Raw genomic sequence first — 10,316 nt, forward strand, 5'->3', positions numbered from 1 at the left:
TTTTTCTCTAGAGTGATGAGTGCTATATCCATGCTTTGCTCATTAATATATATCTATATCAATATAATTATATAGTTTAATGTTTATGTGCATATAAAACCTCATCTAGTATCTCATATGCCATATTGATCCAATCATGGATCTACATCGCCTTTGGATACTTTTACATGCATTGACCCTTCAAGAACGTCTTCCCTTAAAAGGTAATGATCTCAATGCAATCCCAAGTTAGATTGGACTGTCGATCAAATAATAACAAGAGGACTCCACAAACATGGAACACCAATAAAAATAAGACAAGAAAAGAAAATAATCCAAACCCAACAAAGTCCAAAGGAACAAGACGAAAAACAAAACAATATTATATCAAACATGTAATATCAACAAAATCCCTGTAATAGAGAGCATGCACAATCTCAATAGAAATTAGCTGCACAAACATCACGAGAGAAGTCACCATGCAGCCGGCGATTTCGCTCCTACCAAATAAAATAAATAGCACTATGAGATCCTATATCTCACAAGAAACAAAATCGTGTATATATACATTGTTCTTTTTGGTATAGAACAAAAGAAGTCATCAAGAATTTTGAATTTGAAAAAGAAAAAAAAAAAAAAAAAGAAGAAGAAGAAAGAAGACTAAATTGATTAATAGGAAAAGGGAAAAAAAGAAAGATAAAAATGGTGTTGGTTGGTCCTCTTGGGTTGCCTCCATGGTGGGCTCTCTCCCTCTTTATCTCTTCAATATATAATTTCATGTCCGTATTAACAATACCCTCTTTCTTGCCTCCCTCCTTCTCCATTCTTTCTTTCCACTTTAACCCTTAAATAATATAAAATTTGAAAAAAATAAAATTCCCATTAAATAATTAAATAAATCATTATTATTTTATTTATTTTTAATATGTAACTTTTGCTTTCCCTTCCCTCCTTCCCCTCTCATAGTCTCCCATTTCACTTTCTCTCTTTTCTTTTCATCTCTAACCTAATTCTCTTCTCTCTTCTCTTCTTCTTCTTCTTCTTCTTCTTCTTCTTCTTCTTCTTCTTCTTCTTCCTTCATCTCTTCACATCCATTCCATCTCTCTTCATCTAACCCTAATTCCCCAACACAAGATTTAGAACATATTGTGAAAATTAAGGATCTTTTGATCTTCCCTTTGTGTTTTGTTTTGTTTTGTTTTGTTTTGCTTTTATTTTTTTTGTTAAGCTAAGATCATGACTCCATCTAACTTAGCAAGTCAATTTGGAGATACCACTTACACCAAAGTTTTTGTGGGTGGTTTGGCTTGGGAAACTCACAAAGACACCATGAAGAAATACTTTGAACAATTTGGTGATATCTTGGAAGCCGTCGTTATTACCGACAAAGCCACCGGCCGATCCAAAGGCTATGGATTTGTAATAATAATAACAAAACTCTCTCCCTTCCCCCCCTTCCCCTTTCTCTTTATATATCTTCCTTTCTTTCCCTTCCTGTAACCATGGAAGAGTGTTTTTCTTTTGCAGGTCACGTTTCGTGAACCCGATGCCGCTATGAGAGCTTGTGTAGATGCTTCTCCGGTCATCGACGGTCGGAGAGCCAATTGTAATCTTGCTTCTCTTGGTGTTCAAAGATCCAAACCCTCCACCCCTAAACACGGTATATTCACATTTAGATCTATCACTTCCAAACATGCTTTTGTAGTACTTGCTCTTTGTTTACGATCGATCCTTCATAACGAAACATAATAATGATTAAATGGTTATCGTTAAACAGAGTATGATTGATATATATATGTGTGTGTGTGTGTGTGTGAATTGAAGTTAAGTGGTTGGTTGATTTTGGTTTTGTTTTTTGAAATTGATCGTGTGTATAAAGAGAAAAAGAAATGGGAATTGACAGGAGGAGGAGGAGGAAGAAATAATTTTAGGGTATTAAGCTCAAATTTCCAGAGTGGATTTGGAGGGAATGTTGGATCAGCTTTTCATTCTCCAACAACAACTTTCCCTCATTATGCCATCCAGCAAGGGATCCCTTACAATCTCTATGGGTAATTTCTTCTTTTTCTTTATTTCTCTAATAATTTATCTTTTATATATATATATATATATATTTCTCTCTCTACAACGTGACTTGCCAACTCATTTCTTCACTTTAATTACTTTATGACTAACAATAAAGTCTATTTTCCCCCCCTTCATAATCACTCTAAATTAAAATTCATATTGTTTCCTCTTTAAGTTACTAGCTACAAACATTTATTTTCAGTTTGTTTTAATGTATATATCAATCAATATGCATGGCATTGCATGTATTTTTTGTAATTACTAATGGGGTATTTAGTTTAAAAAAATTAAACTTTCTTGTTAATTATTATTATCATTTTTTTTTTTAGGTACTCTTCTTATTCGCCAGACTACACTTACCCTACGGTTTGTACAAATTTCTTTTTCTATATTTTTATTGGGGAAATAAATAAATGAATGAATATTGAAGAAAGATGAATAAGGGTATAATTGGAAATTCATATGTGTAGATAATTGTGTGGTCAAACTGTTGAAAAAGTGAAAGTTAAGAGAACCATTTTCTCATGTTCTTTCTCTTGTCGTTTTATCCGACAGTTTTTGTTTCTACATTTAATGTTTTGTAACAGTATATATCACTTTCTTACTTACTGTTCTTTTTTTTTTCTTTTAAATAATGAAAATTCTTTTATAAGTTATTGTTTACACATTCTTTCATGCACATTATCATCAAACTGCCTCCTCCAACCCGACCACTCTACATTAAAAAAACATACATCAATGGCATCTCAGCTGAGTTAGCTTCTCATATTTTCAATCACAGTTTATCAAGTTATAAGCAAACTCTTCTTTGAAGAATAATGTTTTCTTTTTCCTTTGTTATTGAAACAGAATAATGCATTTGAAAAATGATTTAATTGCGTAAGAATAATATATATTATCAGTTATATCTGAAGGACATAGGATATTTGAAAAGAACTGTTAACGAAAATGGGGTTAGTGTTTATGATTATTTATGATTAAGGCTTTGTATTAAAATTTCCAGAGCTATTACAATGTGTACGGCGGGGCAACTGCACAGTACCCCATGTACGGGACGGGTCCGGGCGGCATATTGAGCGGAGCGGCAGCAGCAGCGGCGGCGTTCTACCCGTATTTCCAATTCGGGGAAGGAAGCGGTGGCGGCGGTTCGGGGCAGCAAGGGTATGGGGTTCAGTATCCTCACCATCTGTTTCAATACTCGGCCGCGATTAATTCAACTGCTGCAACAACTTTCCCTCAGCATTATGCTGCTCCTCCTATGTCTCTTCCTCCCACGCCCCCCACTTTGCCATCAGGTTTGTTTGTTGTTAACTCCGTTTGATAAATAATAATATATTTTGTTTTGATGCATGTTTATGTTATTGTTAATACATGCACAAAAATGATAAATAATTATTCATTGAAAAGAATGTCTCTAGATTTTTAGAGATGCATTTGTATTTGAACGTATCAAAAGAGTTTGAAAATGAGAGTTACAAATTTTAGGAAGAACATTTTTTATATAGTTAGCGCTTTTGTTTAAGTTGGGAAGAGTGAAAGAAAGACGTACTAACATCTTTGACAGTGTTTTTTGCTATTCCACAGGCGTGACCATGGCTCTTCCTGCACCAATTCCGCATCGTTAGAGACAACATATAATCTCTCATCGCCGACCTCGAATTCCCTCCAATTTGTCTTCTTCAATCAAACCAACTCAACCTTCGCCCTAACCATGGTTCAATCCCTTTTCTCTCTTCACTCTAACTCACTCATGCCTTTTAAGGCCAATCTTAGCCCCCCATAGGGGCTAACCTCAAAACCAACCATACCAATTCTCACCCTCTCCAAAATTGGAGCAAAATCATGCATTTCCATTGTTATTCATATTAATTAGGGTTTAGTGAAGAAAAACAAGTGAAAATGGTTCCTTTTATCAAGAGAACCAAAACCCACTTTGTGAAAAATCCCAATTTAGGCCATCAAGGGAATTGGCCTCAAATTGGTAATATTTGCACATAGCTTTGTTTTTTTTTGTTGATCTTCAAAGCCTAGGAAAGGCTTTAAAGATTTAACCCAAAAAAACAAAAACATTTTTCCAAAAAAAAAAAAAAAAAAAAAAAAAAATTGTATATTTTATCCTAAACACCACACCCCTCTTTTTCTCTTCCATCACTTTGAAAAAATTGGAATTGAAAAAAGGCTAATATTTTTCTCATCATCATTTTGTAATTAAACTTTTAATTAGGAAGTAAATTAGATGGAAAAATTTTCAAGAAATTGGTGAGGCTATGGCTGCCCCCACCTCTTTCTTAAAATTTGTAGATTTTTCTTTTTCAAAATTAATCACCAATCTTTCAAAATATTTTCCTCTCTAGGGCTAGTGGATAATTTTCATTATTTTTTTTTTTTTTACAAATTTAATTTAGTAATAGTTTGGTCTAATCAACCAACATTATCTTTGACACATTATTTCCCTTGGGTTAGGGGAATAATACCTTAATCTCTTTGATTAATTAACTCTTAATTAAGCACATTAGTTAATTTTTCTTGTGTAATTAAAGTTTTCATCAACAATCATGGTTGAACTTATGGGAGTTTACAACCATGTTTATTTTTGGTAAACCAAAGCACAAATATTGCATTTGGTTTAACTTTTTTTTTCTTTTTTTCTTTTGGTGCATTTAGGTTATTTCATAATTAGAAATTATAATTAGGATAATTAGGATTAAGCATGTCATGAAATTTTGAGATATTCCATTAATGGATATTGGAAATCTCAAAATTAAAGCATTTTGCATATTAGCCCTTGGGAGATATTTGGGTTCCCTTTGGCTTTTTTTTTTTCTTTTCTTTTCTTTTTTCCTTTCAAACTAACCCAACCAACCAACCATGGTTAGGACTTAGGTCAACTTCATTTCTCTCTATCTCTTTTCTTCACCCCATTCTTCCCATTTTACCTTTTTTTTTTCTTTTCATTTCATCTCTTCAATCATCCATCCTTTCATTTTCATGTGGTTGTGTGTTCAAGCTTAGCACTTTCTTCTTTCATGGAGTTGGTGGAACTTGGAAACACTTTTTTTTTTAATTAATTATGTTTGTAAAAGAAGAGCCTTTTTTTCAAAAAAAAAAAAATTGTCCTTTTTTTATGGTTTGTAATGTAATTAGATGGTTTAATTACTACCCTTTTTCCTTTTTTATGTTAAGGACTACTTTAATTCTCTCTACTAAGATCCATTAAGTTCTTCATTAGTTGCATGCTCCTAATTTGCAGCTGCTTGAAGAATATAACATCCTATGTACCTCAATATTAATTGCTTCTTTAATTTCTTTCTCCTCTCTTTATTCTCTTTACCCTTTTTTTTTATTGAACTTCTGATTTAATTTAGTCCTTTTGAACTTGTTTAGAATGACTTTTAGAACATTTATAAGCATTTAAAAATGTCGTTTTCAAGCACTTGAAAAGTTATTTCAAATGTGGGTGGTTGGTCGGTTTCTCTAGAGTGCTCTCTAAATTTTGGGTAACTTTAGATCTTGTTTTGTAATCATTTGATTTTTTTTTTCTTTCAATTTTGTTGTTTGAAAATTTTTAATTCAATCTTCATTCAATTTTTTAGGTGGTTAGCATCTCTGTGGAGTAATAGTAAATTTTTAGTTAAATTAAAAACGAAAGTGTTTGAAAATTACATACATATTTTTTAACCATAAGATTTGGTTTGGTTTTTTTAAAATAACGGTGAAAATTAGTAGATATCGAAGTAAAAGATTTTAGAGGTGAAAAGAGCATTTGTAAGCTTTATTTTTTTTCTAAAAAAAGATCAAATGGTTACCAAATGGATCGTTAGGTTTGTGCTTTCGACGTGTAGCATGATTTAGACATTTTTCATCAATTCACTACAAGCGAGAAATTGGTTAAGACAACCCCACACACTTCCCAACTTCAATAATTTAATATCAATTTTTTTTTTTTTTATAATTTGGGATTTCAATTAATTGTGTTGTTTGATGAAATGTAGCAACTACACACTTGGGTGTGTGGTTGCAATTAATTTGAGCAGTTTTGTTGTTGGGTCCTTTGATAATTGGAACCTTGTAACAGTCTGGAAATGGGAAGACAATAATAATAATGAGGAAGAAGAAACTAAAAAAGGGATTCAATATATACATATATATATATAATTCAAATTGAATCTGAACCATTGAATTATATGATTCATTATATTGATTCAGAAAGCAGATCCTATATGAGTTGTATGAATGAATGAATTGTGTTGTTCATGACCCACTTTTGTTTCTTTTTTTTTTTTCTTTTTGACTTTTTGAGTTATATAGCCCCACATTAAAGATTAAAGAGAAAAATAATAATAGTAGCAGTAATAAAGTAAACCCTCTCTGCTTCTTCTTCTTCTTCTTCTTCTTCTTCTTCTTCTTCTTCTTCTTCTTCTCTCTCTTATCTATTGCATCCATGGATTTTCCAACCATTTCTCCCACTCTAATATTTCAACCTAAAGTGAAATCAATTTCAAAACAGCTACAAACAAACTTGTTGTCTTCTAAAACTCTAGATTATTACTAATATGGTACCCCACAAGTCCAGAAAATTATATATTATTGTTTGTTTGGACTTCCTTTGAATTTTTATCGATTTGTTTTTTCTTAGACTTGGTCATAAACGAGGAAAATAGACTGTTTTTATTCGAAGATATGTTTTTCTTTATCGAGATATCTCAATTAGAGTTGATACATTTGTAGCACTCTAGCTATTTAAGAGGTTTTTCTTTTTTTAACTAAGATATACAAAAGATAGGATTGGAATTAGTAGATGCGTTGATATATATATCTATAACACCCTACTCGAGAGATTGCTTCTTAGTAGACACACAAAATTAAATTAAGTGCATGTGTATAGATACTATTCATGTACGTACGCATCGTCCTTGACAAATGTTGAATTCATTGAAATTTAATTACAAATTCATCAAATGTGTATCATGAATCTAACTTAAACTACTTTTTTTTTTCAAAATCTACAATGGTCTTATTTCTCTTTTGAGGTTTTAGTTCAAGTTTTTTTTTTTTAAAGAAAAAATTGTCATGTGTGTGTAATGTATGAGTTTTGCAAATGAAGGATTTCTTTTGTGCAAAACCTTTGTTGGAATTTTATTTTTTTTAAAAGAAAAAAGTGAAGCCATTTGAATGTTCTAAAGCTTTCAAAGCTTAAGTTAAGAATCAAAGTTTGTCGCCATAAGATATAAAATGTGTGAGAGTTGGTGTAGTGGAGAAGTATATATCAATATCATTCTATCTTCAAAAGATTGTTTTTGAGAGTGACTTCACAACATATAATGGAGTTGGAAAGAGAAGGGACACAACAGTTATGAAGATTACTAAAATTATGTTCGTGAGTTGGGTTGAAGTACGACATTTTAGATACAATTCAATAGTTTAGGATGTAATTAAATTTAAACAACTCGATCAAATAATCCTTATTGAAAAATGAACTCAATCCAATCCAATCTAACCATAAAATATATGGGTTGAGTTGGCATGAGTTACTCGAATAATTTATTTACACTTTCATTTTAAAAATATAAGTAAAATGTTGATAAGTACAAACTTTATTTAATTATTTTCATATATATATATTGAATTAAGATGGAGAAATCAATCTCAAGTTATTTAATGAAATTTTGCTTTCTAAAAGTGCAAAAGTTGTTTTTAAGAATTGTTGGAGAGTAATTATAAAAAACATTATGAAAATAAATAAAACTTAAGATAAATATCTTTACATATAATTACATATCATAAAGGTAAAGGACATACCTTATAAATATAATAATAAACTCAGTTGGGTTCTTGTTGGATTTGGGTTAATTTTGGTGAACGCATGAAATTTGGTTTATTAGTATCAATTAAAGATATCACGGGGCGAGGCGAGGACGAGGATGCCACTGCCCGTCCCCGTCCCCACCCCTATCCCATTCCTCATCCTCACAAATTTCCCCAGGAGAACAGGGCGGAGATTTTATAGGGGTTCTCCGTGGGGAAAATATTCTCCACTTTTGTTGTTTTTTTTTTATAACAAATATAAATATATATATGTATATTTCTATGTACATATGTAACTAAATGTATATATACATACACACACGCATACATACATACATACATACATACATACATACATACATACATACATACATACATATATACATATATATCTATCTATATATACATACATATATATATACATATATATATCTATCTATATATACATACATATATATACATATATATATCTATCTATATATACATACATATATATATACATATCTATCTATCTATCTATCTATATATATATATATATATATATATATATATACACACACATACAGTTTTTTTTTTCTTTCGGGGCAAGGTGGGGGTTGGGGTCGGGGTCAGAGTTAGGGAATGTATATTTCCCGTCCCTGGTTCCGAAATGTCAATGGAGAAAAAATAATCCTTACTCCCTCCCCCATTTCCTGTGCATTCATGGATACCCCACCTCGTTGATCAGGGCGAGTCCCAGTGGGGTCCCAACCCCACAAGTTAAGTGGTATCAATATGTTTTCTTACTGTTACCATTTAAGTCAATTAGTAATTGTAACGTATTCTTATCCTACTATAACAGTAACAATATTTCTAAAAAAATGTTATTTTAAGGTAAAAATTGAAAACTTTTTCAAAAGTATTTGAAAGAATCTAATGGATCTCATGTAATTTTCAAATGCAATTAAACTAATCCTTAGATTTCCATAATCGAACTATATTTTCTTATCTCACATATTTAACCATGAGTCCACGTTACATTGTGATTACAGAACATAGATAGACAAAAACAAGTATAATCAAACGTGCTTAATTTCATATTACCACTTATTAATTTTCAAGGAAATAAATATGACTTTGCTCCAACAAATTCAAAATTTAAACATTATTTGACATATTACTTTAACTAAAAAAATCATCACACACGATGCAAACGAGATGATAAATTCTTAATCATAAGAGAACATATATACAAAAATTTATTTCTAAATATAGCAAAATATCACCGTTTTTCTACGATGAACCGCGACAGTATCTAAAATAGACTATTATTTGTGTCTATATATATATGTATCATTTTATAAATATTTAAAAAGAATTCATTTAAAACAATTTTCCTTCAAAACATATATATATATATATATATATATAATTCCTTTAAGCCTCTAGAAGGAAGAATGAGAGGAAAGTGAAGAAAGCAACCGTAATATAATCCTTAATTTGGCAACAAACTCACAGAAAAGTTTTGATATTTAATAAAAACGTTTCACATTACCTAAGTTACCAAATACGCAAATATATATCCTCTAAAACAAAATGTCAAAACATAAAATAACAAAAACAAACCCATTCTCATTCTCATTCCAAAAGTATACTCACCATTTATATATATATATATATATATATATATATATATAGTCTCACTCTCTTTAAGTTGCCATTTCTCAATATATTGAACTTACAATGCAACAACTGATCCCAATTTACTTTCTTTGCTCCTTCTTCTTCAATCTCTAGTCATTACTCTCAATGACTCAAGCTCAACAGCAGCATCTCCGAGCCAACGGTTCGATTACGAAGCCCTTTCGAGGGGTTCGAAAGCGAAGTTGGGGTCGCTATGTCTCCGAGATACGGCTACCGGGGAAGAAGACACGAGTTTGGCTTGGCTCCTTTGCCTCCCCCGAGATGGCAGCGCGTGCCTATGACTCGGCAGCAGCGTTTTTGAGAGGTAACTCTGCGGTGCTCAACTTCCCTGACTCTGTGAGCTCGCTCCCGCAACCGGAGTCATGCTCGAGAGAACACATTCAATTGGCTGCAGCAAAGGCAGCGGCGCAAGTGAGAACGGAGACGGTGGAGGGTGGAGATCAGCAAAGGACGAGAAGCGGATGGAGTTCGACGATGTTCGAGCAAGTGAAGGAAGTGCCATTGTTGAGTCCATTGAGGTTGGGTCTACTTGGCTTTGGACCAGCCTTGAATGAAGAAGACCCTTCGTTGTTGTTACCAACCTATTTCTAAATTTCTTTAACCAAATGTTTTTAAGTCAATTGACAATGATAGATTATTTGTTTATTTCCTTTTGGGATATGAATGTGAAGAAAGATTTGATTCATTCATAGAAAGGGAACAAATTATTGACATATATTTGACTTTCTGATATCTTATTGGCTTACCATATAGATGGTTGCTTGTTGCATGATAATATATTT

At 31.8% G+C, this 10,316-nt stretch overlaps 2 protein-coding genes across 5 annotated transcripts; both read left to right on the forward strand.

Annotated features, from left to right (window-relative positions):
* Positions 1-906: 906 nt before the first annotated feature.
* On the forward strand, positions 907-5,249 carry LOC103498620 (uncharacterized). 4 transcript variants are annotated; one of them, XM_017046908.2, is made up of 6 exons: positions 907-1,398; positions 1,507-1,639; positions 1,859-2,030; positions 2,376-2,412; positions 3,050-3,341; positions 3,611-5,249. In XM_017046908.2, exons 1-6 carry the CDS (start codon positions 1,216-1,218, stop codon positions 3,634-3,636), a joined length of 843 nt encoding a protein of 280 aa, XP_016902397.1. In that variant the 5' UTR covers positions 907-1,215; the 3' UTR covers positions 3,637-5,249. The 4 variants fall into 4 exon arrangements, with proteins under 4 accessions (XP_016902397.1, XP_016902398.1, XP_016902396.1 ...); XM_017046909.2 differs by having other exon boundaries at positions 940-1,398; positions 1,883-2,030; positions 3,631-5,249; XM_017046907.2 differs by having other exon boundaries at positions 949-1,398; positions 3,631-5,249.
* Positions 5,250-9,639: 4,390 nt separating this feature from the next.
* LOC103498753 (ethylene-responsive transcription factor ERF022-like) lies at positions 9,640-10,125 on the forward strand. Its single transcript, XM_008461488.1, has one exon. It carries the CDS (start codon positions 9,640-9,642, stop codon positions 10,123-10,125), a length of 486 nt encoding a protein of 161 aa, XP_008459710.1.
* The last annotated feature ends 191 nt before the right edge of the window (positions 10,126-10,316 follow it).

The sequence above is a fragment of the Cucumis melo genome, chromosome 9 (assembly GCF_025177605.1).
Source record: "Cucumis melo cultivar AY chromosome 9, USDA_Cmelo_AY_1.0, whole genome shotgun sequence".
Classification (NCBI taxonomy): Eukaryota; Viridiplantae; Streptophyta; class Magnoliopsida; order Cucurbitales; family Cucurbitaceae; genus Cucumis; species Cucumis melo.